Source organism: Centroberyx gerrardi, chromosome 10, assembly GCF_048128805.1.
Source record: "Centroberyx gerrardi isolate f3 chromosome 10, fCenGer3.hap1.cur.20231027, whole genome shotgun sequence".
NCBI lineage: Eukaryota > Metazoa > Chordata > Actinopteri > Beryciformes > Berycidae > Centroberyx > Centroberyx gerrardi.
This window is the reverse complement of record NC_136006.1, coordinates 32,149,865-32,173,496: the sequence shown is the minus strand read 5'-3', so window position 1 is coordinate 32,173,496 and position 23,632 is coordinate 32,149,865. Positions and strand designations below refer to the sequence as shown.

Below are 23,632 nucleotides of genomic sequence, written 5' to 3'. Positions count from 1 at the left end.
AATCTTATTACTTCTTTTTCGAACCGCTTCTTTTTTCCTTTTTCTGGCCGGCCCGTCATAAATGCTAGCAGTTACTAGTTTCTATTTGGAATAATACTACTGTGTGTGGTTTGATCCTTTTATCACAAATTGCATGATTGTTTAGCTTAAATACCTCAGTACAAAGATGAGGCACAACTCATACATACATACATAACTTCAGTTTCGTAATTTTTAGCATTTCAGGTTAGATTTAGGATTGATTTTAAATGGAGAGGAGACTTTCTCAGCATCCTCTCTCTGTGTGGTATGTTGGACAAATCCTTGAAGAGTCATGCTTGCTACCTTTTGCAATTGGCATACTGCGTCTTCCCACCCAGATTGACCCAGAAGTGAGCAGGTTCCTGGCCCTCAGCAATGACATGTTTCTCCCTTCTGGATATGATGTCTGCCAAGGATTTACCCATTTCTCGCTCATCGCCACTGCAGCCCTGCAAGGAATCCAGTTATACAGTTAAGATGTTAAAAATCTCATGAGTTCATCACCAAACCTGTGAAGATTTGAGGTTTGAACCTTGAACTTGAACAATGAGCATAATGTCTTAAAATGCAAATACATGCTTTGTGCATGAAAAGTGAAAGAAATATGTTTTCCCACCACTAAAGAATTAACATGAAGGAGACACAACTAGAAACAGGCAGTAGTTTAACATTGAAATAGTTCAATGGAAAGTAAAGGGCCATTCACATCTCAGTGAGAGAACCAGGCTTTTACACTGTGCTTGCCACGTTGCAAAGCGCAATGTTGTAGCCTCTCCAGCACACAGGGCGGCGCTAAATGAAAGTCAATGAAGAATTTCCTTCCACGCATCTATGCAAAGTACACCTCAAGGCACAGTAAGTGAATAACGTGATTGACACCTTTCCAGGTTGATTTTTGTAATATATCATGTAATGTAATTTTTCGGATTTTTTTCTGATAATATGGACTATTAAATTGAGGGAAAGGATTGATTGAGCTTTTCCCTCATTTTTGAAATCATAAAAGACTAAAAAGATGGTGTGCAGACTACAACCACTGTAAAGCCATTGGTCGCACGTTGAAAGGTCACCCCTTTACATAAACCATAAAGGGGAGGCCTTTATATAAACCTAAACCAGCCGTTTACATAATCAAATAAATAATGATGTCAATAATGATGTCAAGTTTTCTGTAGTCAGACATTTTAATGAACACAAACATGACTTTAGTTCTCTGAGATGGGTCTAGAGGTGGTGAAAGCACCACCTGACAGGTGGTGTTTATTGTTAATGTTAATTCTGAGAAGGGAAAGCAGATGGATTTTTGTGTTAAAAACTCTAATCTTAGCCTCACAAGCCAGACGAGTCTCGAGTTGATCACACTCTGTGATCTGGCCTCCCTCCCCAATAGGAGGCTAGGAATAATAATAATAATAATAATAATAATATTAATAACTTTATTTGTATAGCACTTTTCTAAAAACAATGTTTACAAAGCTTTACATACAATAAAACCCAAGGAGACAGTGATGTAATACTACCACAATTAAATAAATAATAGAGCTGAATAATAAAAACAAGTACAGATCCTGTACAGGCTCATGGCGCATGTGTTGAATTCCACTAGCTGCAGTCACACTATCCGTTGGGAAAAAAAACAGAATTATTGACAGACAGATTTCTGTCCATTGGGCTGTTTTGGAATGTCAACATGGTGGGAGAGGCAGAAATACAGTAGCCTAGCTTGACGCATAACTACGGCAGTCCATAGAGGACATACATCATTTTTTTTTGCTCTTTTGTTATGTCGAGATAACAACTTAATTATCTCATTATCACGACAAAAACAATCTGTTTTCTCGTCATAACGACTTAATTATCTCGTTATCACGACAAAACAAAATCTGTTTTCTCGTCATAACGAGTTATTTTTTCACGTGACTTAACCTGACGGCTGGAACTGCCCTCATTTGCAAGACAATATCCTTTAAAAACAATAAAAAAAATTGGTTGAAAACAATTTAAAACAGCTGAATTATCTAACATAACACAGTGTCAGTAGGAGAGATTGGACATCTTATATTTTCAACCTTTTGAGTAAAACAAACTAAAGATTCCTCACACTTCTCTGTGGAGGCTTCAAGGCTGTAGCTGGGGGAAGGGCTAATGACAGAATCTATGGCTTTGAACAGAACCTTAGAGTTGTGACAGTTTTTAGATATGAGGTCTGAGTAAAATGCAGCTCTTGCATCCTTAAGCATTTTCTGATATGTGAGCATTTGACTTCTCAAAATATCACAGAAGATCTGTAATTTATTAGCCTTCCATTTACGCTGAGCTTTTCTAAATTCTGGAGCAATGAAGTCGAGGACTACCAAACAGGTTTGATTAAAATGAGTGACTAGCTCATCAGTGTGACTGTGGGATGTAATAAAAGATATATCACTGTGAGTCGCCAAGAAAGCCTCAGAGAATTTGGATGCAGAAGTTGTGTTAAAAATGCGATAGCTGAGTGGAGAGGATGGCTTTGAGGTAGAAGGAAGTACCTGTGCATCAAATACAATTGCCTTGTGGTCAGACACACATATGTCCTTTATCTCAAGATTATATAGGGGAAACCAAAGGAGAGTATAAGGTCAAGAGTATGGCCCTTTACATGAGTAGGTTCACTAACAGATTGAATAAGTCAGTGACAAGTGCATGTGATGGGCAACACACATGGATGTTAAAATCACCAAGAATTAAAATTCTATCATATTTAGGCATGATGACAGACAGAAGGTCAGAGAATTCCTGGATGAAATCATGGTTCAGTTTAGGGGGTCTGTAGACTAAGACGCATAGCAAGGGAGCCTTACCATTTACCAGGAAAGTAAGTGATTCAAAGGTGGGAAAAGTGCCATTAAAGATAGGGGAACATTTTATGTGATTTTTGTGAACAACAGCTACTAAAATGGCAGATTAAAGACTTATCAGAGAGAGACCTAACATTCAAGAGTCCAAACGTGACAACCACAGAATTTGAATGGATAGAACGGTCTTTCCCATTCTAATCAATGCTCCTGGATGGTCGGAGCAGCGGCCATTTTTATGTGTACCGTTCCTACATAAAACTTCCTTGGTACCGTTGGCCTAGCTTCCGTATAAACCGACTTACGGCAAGCCGCAGCAAGGACCAAGCAGTGGAAAACTGGCGTTGCGCTATCTCCGTCGCTTTGCTGTCAGCGGGGGGCTACTCAAGGATTTTTGGACCAATTGGACCGCTATATTACTGTTGGTGAGTCGTCACATTTTATTCATTAAACGTTCGTCTTGTAACATTACAAAGCTTACCCACTCACGCTGTGTGGCAGCCGGTATGACACACTTTACGGCCTTAATGGCCAAACTTCCGTTGTCACCATAGAAACCAATTAGATGCAATTTTTTGGTGTACCAGCCAAAATACCATAGAAAACAGTGGAAAGACCGTTCTATCCATTCAAATTCTGTGCTGACAACTGGGTTGGAGGTGGGAGTGTAAGCTGATGGCTGACGAGGAATATAAATCAGGTTATTTACATTGGCAGCTGTTGGTTTTATCACACAGGGAGCTGCTCTGAGTCTATTTAATGTCATTGGTGCCAACATGGATGATGATGTTGTCAATGTTGTTGTAGTTGGACAGGATGTGCGGTAGCCTGCGGTGAATGTCCCACACTTGTGCACCAGGGAAACAGTGGACTTTGTAAGAGCCTGAGGAAGGGTGCAGCTGAACATCCCAGACCATGGAGCTGCCAATCACCAGAGTTGATGTAGTTGAGTCCAATTGGGTCTGGGAGTGAAGCGGGAGAGGAGAATAGTGTGAGGGATGAGGGGTTTGGACTGGGAAGGGCAAGGTGGGATGGGAGGTTGGTGCCGGCCGGTTGGAATGATGGTGAGGGGGGGAGGTCCAGCAGGGTGGCTGGACCTGGTGGCTGGCGATTGGTCCTCAAAGACTTCAGTTGTTTTGGAGAAGGCTGCTAGGAAGTTGTGCTGGGAAGCTCCGTGAGTCTTATATGGACTAACACCCTTCACCCATGTTTCAACTGGCATGGGGGTGAATAGATAATGACAGAATTTTCATTTTTGGGTGAACTATCCATTTAACCGCTCAGCGTTTCATGTTGGTGAAACAGGTGAAAATGGCGTGTCCAGTTCATGCTATTGTCACATAAGCCAATTTGTGCTGTTGTTGCATAAACCTTTAGTGGTGGAGGAACATATTATTTACATAATTGGTGTCCACAACATCTAGTCTGAATTTCAGAGTTCATGCTCATTTCACAAAATTTTGTGTTGATTTTTACCTTTCCATACCACAGATAGCAGCACGTGTCAGTGCTGAGCAGAAAAACATCATTGGAATTAAGGGATGAACAACGTGCAGAGACTTCGATGGCTCGGGTGTTGAACTCGTTGGTGCCATGAACATGGAAGAGACGCATAGAGGGATGGTTCTGTGTGGAGCTGGCTCTTGAGCTTCCTTCCTGTCAACGATTACATTTATGTAAAAGCTGAGAACTAATTTTGTTTGTTGAGTTAAGCTTTAATGAAAACATGGTGTTAGATCTGTCTAATTCTCAGCCACATACTTTCAGCCAAATCTACCACAAGAAATCCACTGAAGTTATCTAAAGGAAGGCTCAAGTGGACTTACCTCATAAACAACCATCTTTCCTTTAAATATAGCCATAAGGTGGAGAGGTTCTTTGCCCATGGGTACACGGACCTGGACAGGCTCTCCATTGTACTGTTGATCCAGTTTGACAGCTTGGAAAGCAGAGGCGGTGAGCTCTGCTGTACTTGCATGGCGACCCTACACCAGAAACGTCACACAAAATGATCACCTTTAAGGGAATGTAACACAGGAAAATATGCAACACATGAGTCTGTGCTTCTGATTGGAAATACCATCGCTATTTGGATATTTTGGTTTTCCCAAGTCGGTTTCAAGATTTCCTACGTCAAAATTACGACAAAAATCGTAGTGTAGTGATTCTGAAAACTACAGCTGTTAGGGGGTGGCTCTCTGTTGGCTTCATGCCAATATGTTGTTTAAGACTTAAGACTAGTGTATTATCAGGGTTGTCAACTCTCATGCATTTGGTGTGAGACACGCTTTCAGACTCTGTCTCATGCTCTCAAGCTCTCCAAACAAATCTCATGCCACAGTTTAAATGGTCATTTTAAATACGGCAAGTATTCTGAACAGGCAGTCAGTCAATAGAGGGTGCTGTGCTACATAAGCTTGCTACCTAAGAATTATTTGGCAACGCTTTATATTACAGCCCGCTAATTACAGTGTAACTAGTTTGTAATTATGGTGTACTAATAAAATAACAATGCTGTAGTTACAGGGTAACAAAACAAGAAGTCCAGGAATTAAGGGGTAACAATTTTGTAATTATGAGAGACTTATAAGGCAGTTATGGTGTAACTATTTTCATAATTACTGCATACTTAAAAAATAATTACAGGGTACAGTAACGTAATTACGATGGACAAAACAAATGTTATTGGTGCTTGCCCTGTAGTTATGGAGTAAGTACAAAGTGTGCTGGCTGTAAAATATTTTAGCGCTTGTTCCCCTCTTCTCCACAGTAATTATAGGGTAAATACAAGGTTGCCCCACAGTAAGTACAGTTTAACAGAAAATCACATACGTCCATCTACTTTGGTAATAGATGTTAGGAGAGGAGACCCTAGACCAGCTATTTGGTGATATTTCTGAAACAATATAGCATACACAAAGGAACTTATACACACAGTAACAGACTTAATTGGACATACAAGAATTGAATTTAAAAAAATAAATATATATATATGTGTATATATATATATATATATATATATACACATATATATTAGGGGTGTCACGATTTCGATTCTAAATCGAAAATCGATCGAAATGAGCGTTCGATTTCGACCTTCAAAATCACAAGCAGGTTTGCGATTCTCCCAGTATTTTTTTTCTCTCCACCCCTGCCTACTTGCACGTGTCTAAAGAAAAAAAACAACATTTCAATGACGACACAGCATAGCTGCTAGAGAGCACCCGTTCTATATTTCACTATAGCGCCCAAGAGCGCCCGTCATTTTTAAATCGTTTAAAATGTACCAAAAACTGAAAATCAAGTTATCAGCTTTGTTTTATATATACTTCAAGTTGTCATCGATGAACCGGAACCAGAAAATACTGTATATCTGGTGACACTGAGACAAGGGCGTAGAATTGGGTAGGGACGGTAGGGACGTGTCCCTACCAATATCAAGCGACTCTGAAATGTCCCTAGCAATTATTTTGATTGACAATAAACGTTGTCTTGTCCGTCAGTGTCTAGTCAATGTTAACAGATAGCGTTCTCTACTACGAGTCCCGCTGCATTGGTGTAGTGCATTGGTGTCCCGTGTCGGCATAGCAACGGACGCTGTAACGAAACTTTAGTATAACAGCTGTTTTAGAATGTTATTGCGTCACCCGGATAAAAATTGGCGTGACACCGCCTCCCTAACCCCCCAAAAAAATCGCTGATTGGCTTTGCCATTTCTTGCTAACGTATGAAATGCTGTGGGCTGTGTACAAGAAGAGCCAAAACTCCGCCTACCGGCGAGCATGCGAGTGAAGACTCCATCCTGTTTTATATTAGTAACAGTTGTGTTTAGCCATTACAGTTAGTTTATTTAAGTACCATGTCGCGTGCGTCTGTGACGAGTGACGACCGTAAGTAGCCTACATGTCACAAGTGAGATTGAACAATGCTGCTGTGTGCCACACTGGACAACACTGATGTAAAACAAATATGCCAACAGTTCATCTCTGTTAATGACAGGCATAGGCATGTGTTTGGCTCCTTCAAATAAGAGCAAGGCAGTGGACACTCAGCTGTTTGTATGTAGGGTTTGGATATAGTTTACAATATCTTATCATTATTATTATTATTATTATTTTTTTTTTAAATGTAAATACAGATCGTTGGTTTGAATAGGCAACAGTACTACAGTACCTGCCTTAAAACAAAATGTGCTCTTCAAAGTCCCATTCAGCTGGCAAATTTGAGTAAAGGATTCATTAATGTGCTACACCCCTGTGTCTGTGTGTCTGTTAATGAGTGTATTGGCTACCATAACTATCTAGATCAGTGGTTCTCAACGTGGGGTCCGGGGACCACCAGCGGTCCTTGAGGGGGTTCCAGGGGGTCCCCAGCAAATTGATGAATTGTTAAACTTCAGCATTATTTAATTTACAAATAGTTAACACAATTACAGAATGTAGAAGAATGACTGTTTTGATCATAGTTTCACTGTTATCTCTCTACCTACAATACAGACAGTCATGGGATTCTGGATCAAAATCATATCTAACAATAAAAGTATTCTCAGATTTGGGGCCGAGAGACAAAATCTCATCAAATGGGGGTCCATGGCTCTAATGTGGACTAAACTAGGGGTCCTCGATATGAAAAACGTTGAGAATCACTGATCTAGATGATATGAAATGGCGGTCAGAAGTCTATCATAAATGCAAAACGCCTCAGCTTCCAGTGGGGGTTACATCCCCTCCGGACCTCCCCCATTTGTGTCCCTACCAATGTCAAAATCAAACCTACGCCCTTGCACTGAGACGTTTGATTTTCCCCGGGTTTAGTCGTCCTCCACCGGTAACGTTAGGGTTAGGGTTAGGGTTAACCTAAAATGGCTTCGCCGGCTAAGCGTCATGCTTTTAAAACCTTCTGGAAGCTGTCAGATTGTGCTGTGAGACAGAACCTGACCCGCCGTATGTAGTGGAAAGTTATGAAGACGTTGTGAGTTGAAGTCTTTTGATCGAAATCGCTGTTCTTGCTCGATAAAACAAGACACAAGATCACCTTCACTAAACACCTGCCTGCTCTCACCGCCGGAGACGGACGCTGTTTTCCGGGAGGCAGTGCGCCAAAGAGTCGGTAGGAGGACTGGCCAGGTCGCCGCGACTTTTATCCATATAAGTTTGGCGACTTTTTGCATATTTGTTTGGCGACTATTATTGTCTGATCTTATTACTGTGTGGGCTGAAGCGCTGGAGGTTTTGTATGTATTGTGAAAGCTTATCATTAGCCAAGATAGGAAGGATCTGTTTTGTTGTCATACTGTGAATGTTGACAATGAAGTGAGGAGACACGCTGAATCACCTTGCCATGTATTTGGTACCAAATTAAAGGGAACGTTTTTTTTTTTAAATGGAAAAACTTTGAAAAAATGTGACCATATGGCCGTGTGGTACATTCCAAAATAAAAAATATGGCAGTTATATCACACTTGATACCATCTTTTTAAAGAAGAATTTGAAAATGTCAATGACAGTTGTTAGGGCATAAAACCAATGATCTGTTGATCTTTACAAATCAAGACTCGATAGTCTAACAATGGCATAGCTGTCAGTGCTGAAAAAAAAAATGTTTAAATCGAAAATCGAATCGAATCGTGACCTTAAAATTGAAAGTCAAATCGAATCGTGGATTTGGAGAATCGTGACACCCCTAATATATATATATGATGTGTATATATATATATATATATATCTCTATATATATATATATATATATATATCTATATATATATATATATATATACAGATGGTTGACAAATTAAAGGAACAACCTGAATAAATGAGTGGAGAAACATAACGAATGCAGATGCTTCCATACAGTACTGCATCATACAATTAAGCAATTAACATCCTATCATGCTCTGTGGGATGTATAAAAATGCTGAGCAGGCCCAGTTCACCTCGATTTTGGATCGAGAGGAAGAGGAAAAGATCTAAGTGACTTTCAAAGAGGGTTCATTATTGGGGCACGGATGGCAGGAACTTCAGTCACAAAGACTGCTCATCTGGCTAGTGTTTCAATAGGAATAGTGACTAAAGTGACATCTGCATTTAGATCTATGGGAAAGACATCAGTACATAGGGTATGAAATTGTGATGGAAAGCGTACATTCAATGACCGTGATGCTTGTGCATTAGTGCGATTGTAAGGAAAAACAGAAGAGCAACTCTTCCTCAGGTGACTGAGAATGTCAATGCAGGCTGTGATCAGACTGTCAGCAAGAACAGTGTGTCGGCAACTACATAGAGATATTATAGTAGGGTTGCAGTGCATAAACCCCTCATTACAAAGACGAATACACATTTTCAGTGGTGCAAAAACCATAGGCACTGGTCTACAGAGATGTGGAAAAAATTATATGGTCAGATGAGTCATCCTTCACCATATTCTCGACAAGTGGGCGAGTGCATGTGTGGTGTACACCAAGAGAATGGTACAGGCATGAATGCTTGACCCCTACAGTGAGGGGGTCTGGTGTCCCGTTAGAGGGAAGGGTCACTGCAAATCAATACAAAGTTATTCTGAGTGATCACCTTTATCCTATGATGAAATATATGTATATGTATGTATATATATATATATACACTGTATAAATATATATTAAGTGTGTGTGTGTGTGTGTGTGTGTGTGTGTGTGTAAAGAAAACCATGGAATATATGTTGAAATGAAATATGCCAGTTTTACCGCAAAGTCCTCCCCCTCCAAAGCTATTGCCACCTGTAATTACAGTTATTAAATAATACGCCATTACAATCTTCCCTCAAAAGTGCATTACATGTGTTGGATCTCTATCATTATAATAATGAACAGCATGTTTTTTTCATTAGATAGGGATTTTTTTTTTTTTTTTACTTTATCAAGTGATGGTAAAAGTAATAAAAATGTCAGTTCATAAGAGTATAAGTTAAAAGACTATTTTTGTTACATGGTGAAGAGATATCTTTAAAAATGAGAATGAGAACGATAAAACAGTACTGAAAAGCCTTCTACACTGATCTGCCTGTGGCTGTGCAGTAAGGGGAGCTCGCTGTACTTTCTTCATTCATGATAGAAACATTGGTGAGGAAACACTGCGTCTGGTCACTTTCTTGATAGTGACCAGACTCTCCCCTTTTCAGGTATGATTTACTTCAAAACGGAATAGTAGACTTTTTGTGAACAGTGTTGGGGAAGAAACGCGTTAAAGTAATCAGATTATTTTTTTGTGGTAACGAGTAACTTAACGCGTTTTTCAATTTATGTAATCAGTCATTAGTTGCTTTCTCAAAGTTACATTTTGCTACTTTTATTTTTCTTTCAAATGGTTAAATGTATAGTTAGTGCAAATAAAAAAAAATTAAGGTATTGTACACTACATGTTATTAAAAGCAGACTGCAGCAGGCTGGCGGTGCGGTGGAGGCTTGTGGGTTACGACTCACTTTCAGAATGAACACAACAATAAACTGCAGAACTTGGAAATATTCACATTACTTTGAACTAATCGAAGAGAAGGACAAGAACATTATTGCTAACTGTAAGTTTAGCTTTCACTATCTAACCTGGAGATTTTAATTGAAAGCACTTGTGAGCGCAGTCTGCCATTTATTTAGAGACCAGATCAGATCAGTTAAGGCTCCGTTGATCACCGGGGTGAAGTTAATTAACTTGAAGTTTGATATTCACCGGTTGATGCACCTTTTAACGTCAATAGCTCTGTGTCGATAGCATAATGTTTCTCAAATTAGGCTTTTTTTATAGAGAGGAACACAGAGCCAATTTTTCACAGTGTTGATAAAGTCAAAATCACCTACGGTTGTGATGCAGTGACGGCAGAAAGGCATCCAGTCGGTCCAAGCCCCCACTGAGTATTTACTGTGGAACCAGGTAACTAAAAGCTACCTTGATGTTTTCTTTAGACAACAGTAGCTTGTTACTGAAGGCTGTGTCCCAAACGTGATGATTAGTAATGATTTCTGTACATTAAGAGTGATGACATCAGCAGAAGACGTATTTTAAAGGCATGATCTTACGTGGGTAACGTGAAAGTACTCTAACGCGTTACTTTTAATGAAGACTAACTTAGTAACGTAACTAGTTGGCAAGTAACGAAGTAAAGTAACTAGTTAGTTTCAAAAGTAACTTTCCCCAACACGTTTGTGAATATGTTGTGATCATAAAATAGTAGATGTTCTGTGTTTTTGTGGGGTTTGTATCGAGTTTTGTACATGAAAGGAGAATGCTAATCTTCTGAGCCTTGTTGTCCTGCATGCTAGGTGCAAGAGAAGTTTGTGTAACGCGCCTGCTAGCTCATATGTGGCTCGTTGCAATGGCACTTGTGTTTCTGACAGCTGTCAAATTTTTGTTTATTCACTACTCCCCTTTTTTACATTAATTATTGTAAATTAGCCAACATCCAGTTTTTTCATTTGAGGGATGATTGTAATGCCATATTATTTAATAACTGTAATTACAGGTGGCAATAGCTTTGGAGGGGAAGGACTTTGCAGTCCTCAAGCTAAAGGCTGGGACAACATTAAAAGACTATTGTGCTCAGCTGAAGACTTTCGTCCAGGCTGCTCTGCAAGAGACCTGCAAGACCTCAAGAAAAGACAGAAACTACTCCCCCTAAAAGTCAAATTTAGACCCTAAATTGTCCTATAAAAGGATTATGAAGGTTTTTATTTTATATATTATATTATAAAATATATATTTATACTATAAAAAGACATATTTGATATTACATCTCAACATACTGTATATTGCATTCAATAAAGTTCTTGTATGTTCAATTAAGTCTGTTGCTGTGTGTTTAAGTTCCTTTGTTTATGCTATATTGTTACAGAAATGTCACAGCTGGTCTAGGGCCTCGTCTCCTAACATTATTGCAAAGTAGTCAGATGGATGTATGTGATTTTCTGTTCAACTGTATTTACTGTGGGCAACTTTGTACTTACTCAAAAACTGCAGGCAACAAGCACCAATAACATTTGTTTTGTCCCCCGTAATTACGTTACTGTACCCTGTAATTATTTTTACGTCTGCTGTAATTAAGAAAATAGCTACACAATAACTAATACTAATAAACTAACTAACTCATAAATCTCTCATAATTACAAAATTGTTACCCCTTAATTTCCAGACTTCTTGTTTTGTTATCCTGTAACTACAGCATTGTTATTACTATTGTTATTGTTATTATTTGTTATTATTATTGTTACACCGTACTTAGCAGGCTGTAATATAAGTGTCACCAATTATTTTTAATAACATTCAATATTTTCTGACCCTAGATTGCGTGCAAATGATCTCTGCAATATAAACTTTTAATTTTAAAGTTTGTAGATTATTGCATTACCAGTCTCTACTCTTGTTTTGCCATAGAACCCCTCCTTCCACCCAGGAGGGGCAGTTTGGTTCCTTTAGCTCACACAATATGTGCATGCGTGTTCACATAGTGCAAAAGAACTGAAAAGGTAGGTGCCAGGAAGGGTGTCTGTCCTGGGCGGGAGCAAGTGGGGGGCCTCCTACAACTCACAAACACACAGTGCTTTGCGTGCCTGACTTTTGAAGTTGAAGTTGAGTTGAGTTGAAGTTCACCCAGCTGCGAAGTGTGAACTTTGTAAGGTGGTAACTATATCACTGGATGAAAGCTTCTATTCAGCATACACCCAATACACCAAGCAGTCCTTATTTCATATAATATATAAAATCTCAACTGTTATGATTGGTTTGCCTTGCAATTGTCTCACAAAAATACACCATGGTGTAACAAGTTTAGATTTTATTAAAATAATATGCTGTTTGGTGAATCATTTCTGTGCCAAATTTATCAGAAGACTCAAAAAATTGGTATATGTTCTTAAGTCATGCTCTATCAGGCATGGAACATTGCTGCCAACATTAAACTGACAGATTTTTTTTTTTTTTTCCAATAAAAATATTATTCAAAATATTTTTATAAACAGGTGGGAGAATACATTTCCGTATTTAGCAAATTCAAATGAAATCTGATTATATCATATTATTTTTTTGCCATATTAGATAGTACAGTAGAGAGAGACAGGAAAGACACGTGCTCTACCGATTGGGCCACCAGGGCACTGCAGTATATCAGTTCTTACAGGAACAGAAACAAAAAAGGAGACATCAAAGCAAATAGATTTAAAATCTCCCAACTTCTCTCCGTCTCACTTGCCCACCCACCCCAGGGTATTTTTACAGTTTTTCAGGCTATACTTGATTTTCTCTAATTTAAGGTGAAACATAAACTCCTAAATCCAATGGGCATGGGAGGGTGGAGCAGGGTTCTTGCAGTTCTGAAGAATCAGGCGCCTGGCCAGAAAAATAGTTGAAGAGATGACTGTATACCTGTCAGTGACAAGAATGAGATCTTGGGGCTGTATACTGAATAGGGCACTGAGTATTTGCAGGGGGAGAGGAAGATTGTCAAAGAAATTTCCTTCCAATATGTTTCTACCATTGGACAAAAACATGTGGATCAAATCAGCTGGTGACTATTGACATATGTCATAGGTATCACCAGTACCAGTGTATATCCAAGGCAGTTTTGTCTTGGTCAGGTAAACTCGGTGAAGAATTTAAATAACTAGATTTAGCGCTACCCTCTCTCCCATAGGGGTTAGTGCACCTACAATCCTTGCAAAATGTAGTTGGGTATCCAGTTGTAACTTTTTAATAAGATCCTGTGTGGATACAATTACCTGTGACCAATTATCATTTGCTATTGTTCTTGCACCATTGATTTTTGCAGTAGACCTTTCAAAGAGACAGATGTGAAATATTGGCAGCAAAATATTATTCATAACAATGGTGGAGTCATACCAACTTTCAAGGATGGTTTTTTCGCAGCTGTTGAAGCAGCAAGTATTACGCGCTTTTCTTGAGAATGCAAGGGAATGCTTGAAGTGTGACAAAGAGCAAGAGACCTGGACAGTTTGGTATGGGCCTTTGCAATAGTCTACTTGATGTGCCAGCAATATAGCACCATAGACAATTAACAGGTTGGCAATAGCAAAACATATGCATGAAGTTTAAAATGAACTTTGAAAATCAGGGCACCTGTCACACCGATCAGAAACAGCTAGTTTAGCTTTAAATCTGCATGGTGAAGTGAGATATGCTCTGTGTACACATTTATAGTGGATCAGTTGATGGTCAAGGTTTTTAGAAGAAGAAATTATGTTGTCCCATACTGAAACCCAATCACATGTAAGGGGGGTGTGAGCTTGTGTAAGAGCTCCATGGTACCCCATATGCTTTAGCAAAAAACCAGGAGGAACCAGGAATGGAATATGAATTTTTCAAAACTTGGAAGGAGCGGAGTTCATCCATATTGTAGATATCATCTAAGTTGAAGATACTACATGAAGACCAATGAGGAACGGTGAAAGGCATTGAACGAGAATTAAGAGAATGGACTGTCTTATCTGAATGCCAAGATAAGATATATAACCCATATATAACCCAGATAACCCATTTGGGTCAATAGCAAGTGGAAGAGAAGGTAAGTATAGACTTTGTCAAATTAATTTTCTAACTTGAAAAAGAGCCAAATTCTCCAAGTAGTTTAAGTATAAGTGAACTGGATGCATTGGATAAGTATAATATAATATTGACAGCATACAGAGAAATTTGGTGAAATGTCCCTTTTATCACTATGAGTGAGATATTGGGAAGTTGCCTAACAGCTTGAGCTAGTGGTTCAAAAAACTGTGCAAAAAGACCTGGGGAAAGGGGGCACCCCTGTCTGGTCATTTGATGCAGCAAAAACTCAGGTGCACCAGGATGGCCAGTTTGAATGCAGGGGCGGAGGGGCTCAAGTAAAGAGTGTGGATACATTTATAAATATTTGGCCCAAGCCAAAGCATTTCAAGACCTCACATAATTAGTTCCATTCCACCTGGTCAAAGGCTTTTTCTTTATCCAAGGCTAGAACAGCACATGGTTGATTCTGAGTTGGAGCTGCATCGATGAAGTAAACAGCAGATGTTATTGGAAGTAAGTCAGCCCTTTAGAAAACCTGACTGATCTGCATTAACAAGTGATGCGATTGAGGTATCCAATCTCCTTGATAAAACCATAGCAAATAGTTTAAAATCACAGTTTAAAATTGATAATGGTCTGTAACTGGAGCATTCCATAGGGTCTTTATCCTTTTCAGAAGGAGGAAGAAAGGAGATAGAAATACAGATTTTTGGTCTCTCTGGAACGCTCTAGATTCAAGTGAGTAATTTATACTGTTAATGCTAAGACAAAGAAGCCAGCCAAGTCCCATAATCCCAAAAGCAGCTCAGGGGGAATGCCATCGGGCCCAGGGCACTTGGATTTTGGCATTGTGGCTAAGGCTTTTTTGCGTTCTGATAGGAGCATCTAATAGGACAGTCTGCTCATGAGAGAGTGTAGGGAGTTTTATGGAATCTAAGAAAGAGAGCATATTCTCGTTACCTCTGGGGGCTTCAGAAGAATATAGTTTTGTGTAATACTCTACTTTTTCTGATTGTCTGAATCTCAATGCTTGCTGGGCCGTTCTGCATTTTCATAGTATTTTTGACATCCTCTGAAATGTAGAAACTCAGTTTGAGAGGATGTTTGTTGATTATATTCAGATTTCAAGGCCCCTAATTGTTTTTATCTGTCATTGGGTAAAGCAGTTTTTCTGGGCTGATTCTAGCTGAGAGATTTTGGCTTCCAAAAGAGAGGACTGTCTTTACGTTCCTTGTTTAAGTGAGAAAAGAAAGAGATACATATTCCCCAAATACAACATTTCAGTGATTCCCATAGAATATGAGGGGTGATATGTGAGTGCTTCTTATGATCCAGAAAATCTTTCACACAGTAATTTTGGATATGAAGCCAGTATACTCAAGAAGAGAAATATTGAAACACCATCTTTTAAAGCCCATGGAGCCAAGGATAGATTGAAGAGAGATTACAATAGGAGCATGATCAGATAAAAGCATTAGTAGAAAAACAGTGTGAAATACAAGCAGCAAGTTTTGGAGAGGTAAAAAAAAATAATTTATGCGAGAAAATGACTGGCGTCGAAGAGTAGCACAATGGGTTTGTGTCTCGTAGGAGGCCCTCTATTTATTCCCATCCTGGGTGTCTAGGGACTTCCCTCTGCTCTATCACTGAACCCTGAATACTTCCAACCGCTAAATGGCAACATTCAGTGAAAGATGACTTCACGGAATCACTCGGTCAGAGTAAAAACAAAAGTTACCCTGTGTTCACAATGAAAGAAACATGATGAAAAAGTTGCCGGAAGTCCATTAATATCCTATGGAGCTCAACAGCCAGGGAATCTCTGTCGAAGCTCAACAAGCTTGTCAGTTGAGAAAAGTTGGCCACAGCTGAACTTTTTGCAGTCATCAGCCATCAACTGCTGATTTGGATGCTTCCTTCTTTCCCCATGCTATGTGATTTTGTTCTGTGAATAATACCTCTGCCTGGCAAGTGCAAAATGAGAAGTTGATTACAGCCATTCAAAGCTTCCCACTTCTCTACAACTTTTATTTGAAAGACTACAGTAAAAAACATCTCAAAAACGATGCTTGGAGAATGGTTGCATCCATCTTTGGGGTCAATGGTAAGCTTCAAAGTATTACGTAATTTCAATCAGGAAGACTACCTAAATCATTCATTCATTCATTCCAATCAGAGTTGGCAAACACTCTCCCCCTTTTTTCCAGAGAACCAATCAGAGTTAGCCGTCACTTCCGTCTCTTTTTCAGAGAGACAATCTTCTAAGTGACAGGAGTATAATCACATCACCTACTATGCTAGAAGCACTATTTCAGCAATTACATTAGTTACAAATAATATAGTTTCCGCTTTAGACAATAAGAAACATTGTGCTGCCCTTTTTATAGATCTGTCAAAAGCTTTTGATACAGTTGATCATCCTTTGCTCTTACAAAGGTTATGCAGTATTGGCTTTGATGGAAAGGCTTGTGATTGGTTTCGGAGCTATTTGTTTGAGAGACTTCAGTGTGTAAAGTCGGGAAGTGTCCAGTCTGAGTTCTTGCCGGTAACAAAAGGTGTTCCGCAAGGTTCAATTTTGGGTCCTGTCCTCTTCACCATTTATATTAATGATATCGTCTCTTCATTGAGTGGCTGTCAAGTCCATCTTTATGCTGATGACACCATTGTATATTATATTGCTGATTCTGTACAACTAGCCATTGAGAACCTGCAACTTTCCTTTAATGCTCTACAAGATGCTCTAATTAGTCTTAAACTGGTACTTAATGCAAATAAAACAAAATTCATGCTGTTTACTAGAGCCAGTAATATTGATTACAATAGTATGCATATATCCGCTGCGAATGGATCTAACATTGAGAGAGTTACTGAATATAAATATCTTGGCATCTGGCTTGATGAGAAATTTACTTTTAAATACCATATAGACAATCTTGTCAGCAAACTGCGTCAAAAAATTGGCTTCTTTTACAGAAACAGAACCAGTTTCACTATAATTAGTAGAAAGAGGATTGTTGAGGCAGTTTTCCTATCAGTGTTGGATTATGGGGATGTAATTTATAGAAATGCTGCTCCTTCCACTCTTAAACCCCTAGACACGGTCTATCATTCTGCCCTCAGATTTATTACTGGTGACAGCTATAGTACTCACCATTGTATCCTGTATGATAAAGTGGGTTGGTCTTCTCTGGCAGAGAGGCGAAATAAACATTGGTATTTATTTATATATAAAGCCCTTGTTGGAAAGCTACCACCTTACATTTCAATGATGCTGGATTGGAACTTTGGACCCTATCAAACTCGTTCAAATGACTTGCTTATGCTTAAGGTCCCCCGAGCACGGCCTAAATTTGGAAAGTCAGCCTTTTATTTTAGTGCCCCTAATTCTTGGAATGATCTTCAACACACACTAAAAATCAATACTCTACTAACCTATGGACAATTTAAAACCATGATCACAAACCTCCCTGCCTCAATGTGTAACTGTTTTAATTGATTTTCTTTATTCTCATCTATGTCTTGTCCTATTTATTTTTAACTTTTATCTTGTCTGTAACTCGACACCATTGTAAATGAGGGCAACCTCAATGGTTCTTCGAGTTTAAATAAAGGTTTGAATGAATGAATGCTATTGTGCTACTCACAGAACTATGCTGTATGCTGCTATCATTCCAGTCGCTGTGCTTTCTTTCGTCCCTCCTCCCCAGGGGGGCATCCTAATTCCTACGTCCATCACCACCAATGTCCAGGCTCCAGAGGAACTCCCCAGGGGGGCATCCTAATTCCTACGTCCATCCCGGATGTACTCCTAACTTCACAAATGGGAGGAGTTCCTCCATGGAGCTTACGCCAACGTTTCCATCATGTTTCATGTCATGAATAAAGTTTTTCATTTGAGCATTCATCCTAGTCTCTCTTGATTGAATTAGTGTTTGCCAGCTAGCTATGTTGTTGACCTTGTTGAATACCTTGCTAGGAACCAGCTCATCACTGCAGGGCTGACAAATTTTGATGATAAAGTGGAGAACTACAGGGCCACTTCCTTTTTCATCATTTTCTAAAGCCATCAAAGGTTAGGACTGAACTGCTGCAGAAGAATCCTCAGAACATGCAAGCAGAATCACAAATCTGCCCATATTAAGAACACAGAGGCAGGTCTGAAAATGAAATGGAAAGGCTTCAACAATGCTATGGAACACCCAAAAGCTACCGAAATGCACTCCTTTTCGAGAACTTTCCATAAATATCAGATACCCCCAGAAGCTTCACAACTTGGCAGACTTGCTACTAGAGCTAGAGGTGGCCAAGACTACTTCCTGCCTGGACTTATCTGGACACAGCCTGAAGAATCCATCCAATTGTGGGAAAGCTGCCATATAATCTCCAGGACATTTAAAGAAGAGCAAATGGGGGGAATGCTTTCCCCCCATTTGCTGTTCATTTGCTATTCATCTGCTGGGTTCATTCTCTCACAACCACACCACCTAGTGTACTCCAGTCTCCCCCCTGCCCCTTCCTCCTCTCTCACCTGGGATTAACCCCCAAACCCATCGGCCTGCCGCCAGCCGCTCATGAAGCATATGTGGTGCCCTAGCCCAACCAGTAGAGGTCCAATTGGCTCCCTTAGTCAATGCACATTCCTGACATTCTCACAAGGTTGCGCAATCAACACTTCACGTGTGGAGGGAGCAATGAGGGAGATCTGATTAGTACCACAGACGGGGAAGGAGAAGCTTACTGTTGGGCTGGCATTTTATGCTGTGCATTTCTCTCATACAGGGCACGCCAGGGACTCTGTTGCGGCTGAGCGCTAGTGGATCCAGGCTGGGCATTGCTCCATTCTCGTACCGGGTATGACCCGATGGTTTTATGTTAATACTGTCCGTCATGTGTGGCTGTGTGGTTGTGTTTTAAGTGCTCTCCTTGTGCCCGCAGGATTATAGGAAGGAAATTGGTGAGATTGACCCAGTTGGGACAAGCGTGGCATTCAGCAAGTATGTGTTCTGGGTGTTCCTTTTTTTTTATTTATCTTATGCTAAACATTTTTAATTGTAATGTTGTTTTTTTTCTTTTCAGTCCAGACAGGCAGATGAATAGGAGAGTGCGGGGCTATCAGCAACTGTTTCCTATAGGGTTTTTCTTTTATTTCAAATAGTATATCATTTACGTTGTTTGCTGTGGAGTAACTGGCCAGCGTTGACAATCGTGCCATACAAAACTATCGCCATATGTAGCAGCGCCAGCTGCTCCGATGTTGTTTTGTACTAACATTTTGTCGGTGTGCTCCTCTTTAGCCGGCTACCGACTCGCAGCTGGGCCGGCGCGTCCTGGCCCTGGGTGGGTTGTCAGGTGGTGGCTTCCATCTCCGTTGCAGCTACCGGCGTGGGGTGCTGGTGGAGGAAGGGAAACTCATCTCCCACCTCAGGTGGTATAGTGATAAGACATAACTGTGCACATGGTTTGGTTTGTAGTGGTAAAGGAACTGCATCTTTCCCATTTGCGGCGGAGCGTGGGAGCGCGCTCAGGCACTCCGAGGGTCTCAGGGCGGAGACGGTACCAGGTGGCTGGCCAAACAGGAATGATTATTTTGTTCTTGGGCTTTTAAATATTAAATTGTAATTCTATTTTTGTATTAAAATTTATTGTATTTTTATATGATTCATGCCTCACTTGATTTTGTAAGAACCAAAGCAACTAACCTATCTGCAATCAGGTCGAGCTCCTTCCGCTCAATAAACAGAAGGTGGCGTTGTCAAAGTAGAAAACATTGGCCCACCTTAAAGTAAGGTCACTACACATATGCTAGCAATGTCGATATATATTGTAATTTAATGAAATCAAGGTTGGAAAAAGTTGGAAAACACTGAAAAACCAAAAAATTATCGAATGTACTCCGGTTCCATTTGTCAAACAAATAACTAACCTATATATTTAAAGTGCTCCCTTTCAAGTACTTTGTGTAACATAACATAAACATATAAACAGTGCTACACTGTTCTGTTTGTTGCTTGCTTTTGTCCTGTCTACAAGGTACAGAAGAATAGAAATGAGGCCCCTTTTACAGAGAAATCTGCTTTTCTGCCCCTCTGCCCTGCTGCATCTCTCTGTGCTGTCAATTTCATGTGTATCTTTACATCGTTAAATTACTAGCCTTTGACATTGTTACATTATCTACTCTGTTTTACTGCTCAGCAGCTCCTCTGGTCCAGACTGTCCTGCTCCTCCTCAGGACGAGTCCTTTTCCTTTTTCAATATTAATCTGGATTGAGGGAGCAAACATTCAGAGTCAGAGTTAAAAAGTTAATATTAACGTTATCAGTCCACTCAGTGGATACCGACTAGCAGCTATATACAGCTAATCTGCTAATCTGGGAAATCCAGCTGTATTCCGAATAACAATAATAACTGTTAAACTTAGTTTATACCTGACGCAGTCGCTAGGTCGCGAGGTTCGCATGCCACAAATGATGCAGTCGCGAACCTGGCAACAGACCCGAGAGCGAGAGAGAGCGACAGAGAGTGAGCGAGACAGAGCGACAGAGAGTGAGCGAGAGAGAGAGAGAGAGAGCGACAGAGAGAGAGAGCCAGTGAGAGACAGAAAAGAGCGAGAGAGAGCGAGCGACAGAAAACGAGCCAGAGAGAGCGACAGAGAGCGAGCGAGCGACAGACAGAGAAAAGGAGCGAGAGAGAGAGAGCGCGTGGAGCAAGTAGGGGTTGAGCGAATCAATGCACTACACGCAGCTCTAAATAGTGAAAAAAAAATTACGAATTTGTGGCGGGCAGTGCTGATATTGTGGCGGGCCGCCACAAAGTTGTCTATGGGAAACCCTGCTCCACCCAACCTGCACAATAACTTGGACCCTGGACCCTAGCCCCCTTAGACCCCCCTTCCCATAACTGGCACTAATAAACTCTTGACTATGTTGCACACAGATATTACGTATATCTGGAATATATCCATGGACTTATCTGAATCTGCATTTATTATTTGCATTTATTTGTACTGTCTCTATAGTTTTATATTATGTACATTAACTTTATTTTCTTTTATTACCACTTTTCTTTCATTACCTTCCTGTATTTGACTTCCTTGGCACTGTTCTGCCAGTTGCTGGCAGAACAGCAGCCGTTGCTATTTTATCTTTAGCACCCAGATAATTTATTTTCATCTCTGACCTGCCAGATGTACAGCATGTAGTGCCTCCTGTTGCTGACTTCATATTTGTAGAGGATGAGATAACAGTCACTGCCATAGAAATGCCCCAGCCACTTCTTGTCCACAGGGACCAGTTCATTGTCCTCTATCCGCCATACCTGTTCCGAGAAATGAACAGATTCCATGATAAAAGCATGGTGCATTTACTGTGGAATGTCACGGGTCGAGTCATTGTTCAAAGAATCTGAGATAGGGTCTATACATTGTTTAACATTGTTTTGTTGTTCCTGACCTCTGCTTCACCTGTTCCATCATCCACCATCTTCTGCTGAGCAGCCAGGTCAGGTCTTGCATGCATGGAGGTGGCATCAAACTTGATCTGCTCAACTTTAGCTGCATATAAGGAGATGACACAGGATATCTTGACAGTATTGTTTCAATTTCATTCATTTTGTTTTGATGCACATTTAAATTCATTATTCAATGGTTAAAATTATTGTCAGATTTCTAATGTTCTCCAAATAGGTCTCATAGCCTCATAGGTTGTTAGACTTAAAGAGTAATTATGAGTTTCTGTCTGCCCACTGTGCAATGGAAGTGTTTGTGGGCATGTGCACACACTCATAGGCTGTGGTAAAAAAAAATTTTTTAACAAATGACGAATCTTAAGACAAATGTCATTGAATACAGCTGCATCTCCAACAGAACAACTGCTGCTAATTTTAACCACTGGAGGGTGAACTGACCCAGGCTTAGTGAGATAAATATGGCACCGGCACATGGGCTGAAATGTTGACAGTATGACTGGCATTGTTGTATTTCATAACTACATATTACTAAATACCAGTTTACAACTCAAAAAAGTGTTTTAGTATGGAGTTGGAACTTAGCTCTAAAAGACCCTATATTGTTTACTTTGGAGTTAACAAGATCTGCATTAATATCAGTATGAAATTGTTACTGCATTCCTTTCTGTTAGTTCACCAAAATATAGTTAATTCAGTGACCAGAGCTAAAGGAACCAAAAAATGGCTACACTTTTTAAACCTTTATTTATCCAGGGAAAATCAATTGAGCTGCATGCTGTTCTCCAATAACGTCTTGCTTCATATTAATATAGTTAGTTGGATAATATGAAACCCAGTATAACCGCAGTCTTCTACTTTGAGCCACTGGTAGCTACCTAGTAAAATCACAGTCTTCTACTGTCAGCCACTGGGGGCTGCCCAGTACAGCCACAGTCTTCTACTGTTCACTTAGCAGCTCAGTTGGAGCAGTTAGGGATTCAGCATCTAGCTCAGGGGCACCTCAACAGTAGTTGCTGAGGGAGGGGATAGTGTTGCTCATTGACTTTCCCCACCCACATTTCCCCAGCCAGTGCTTGGATTTGAATTAACAACCTTCCGGTCACACACTGAAGAACAATCACTGGTTCCAAGTTGCATGTCATTTTCTAAGAGTGTGGGGCAATAAATAATGTAGCAATAAAGCCACAAGCGCCAACTGCGGGGTCCAAGCACAATTTGAAAAGACAGACAGATAGACAAAACATTACAGAAGGTAGACACACAAGTTGTAAAGATCAAACACGCAGTCTGTTAGTTATGGCTAATTTTGTGTTAGCCTGTAACTTCTGTCAAGTTTATCATTTCATTGCAGCCACTTTCTATTGGAGAATATGCCCTGTTATGACTTCGGAAAGGACAAGCCTGGATTTGAAACAACAATCTGATGTATGAAGGCAAATATTTTACTTTGAAAACCATGTATCTGAATTTATTGGTTCTGAATTCACCTCTTTGAACTTAAAATATTACATTTCTTGATTTGCAATTTCAAAAGCTGAAATTAAAATATATTTTTTTCAATGTTCACAAATTCAGATCCAAAAATTCAAGTTTCAGAATTTCAAAAAAACATATTCAGGTTGCTCACATTCGATTGGTCAAATTCGGTTCTAGAAATTCAAGTAAAAAAAAATCAAATGGAACATCATTCAAATTTGACTGGTCAAATCAAGAAATGTAATATTTTAAGTTCAAAGTGGTGAATTCAGTACCAATAAATTTAGATACATGGTTTTCAAAGTAAAATATTTCAATGTT

At 39.8% G+C, this 23,632-nt stretch overlaps 1 protein-coding gene across 1 annotated transcript in view; it reads right to left on the bottom strand.

Moving 5' to 3' along the window:
• vil1 (villin 1) overlaps positions 1-23,632 on the bottom strand; it is an 82,699-nt gene that overhangs the window by 7,043 nt on the left and 52,024 nt on the right. Inside the window, exons 11-15 of the mRNA XM_071925682.1 lie at positions 21,820-21,920; positions 21,548-21,685; positions 4,679-4,837; positions 4,329-4,508; positions 325-470 (exon numbers count right to left, since the gene is read on the bottom strand). Coding sequence (XP_071781783.1) covers positions 325-470; positions 4,329-4,508; positions 4,679-4,837; positions 21,548-21,685; positions 21,820-21,920 — 724 coding nt within the window. The remainder of the gene's footprint in view (positions 1-324; positions 471-4,328; positions 4,509-4,678; positions 4,838-21,547; positions 21,686-21,819; positions 21,921-23,632) is intronic.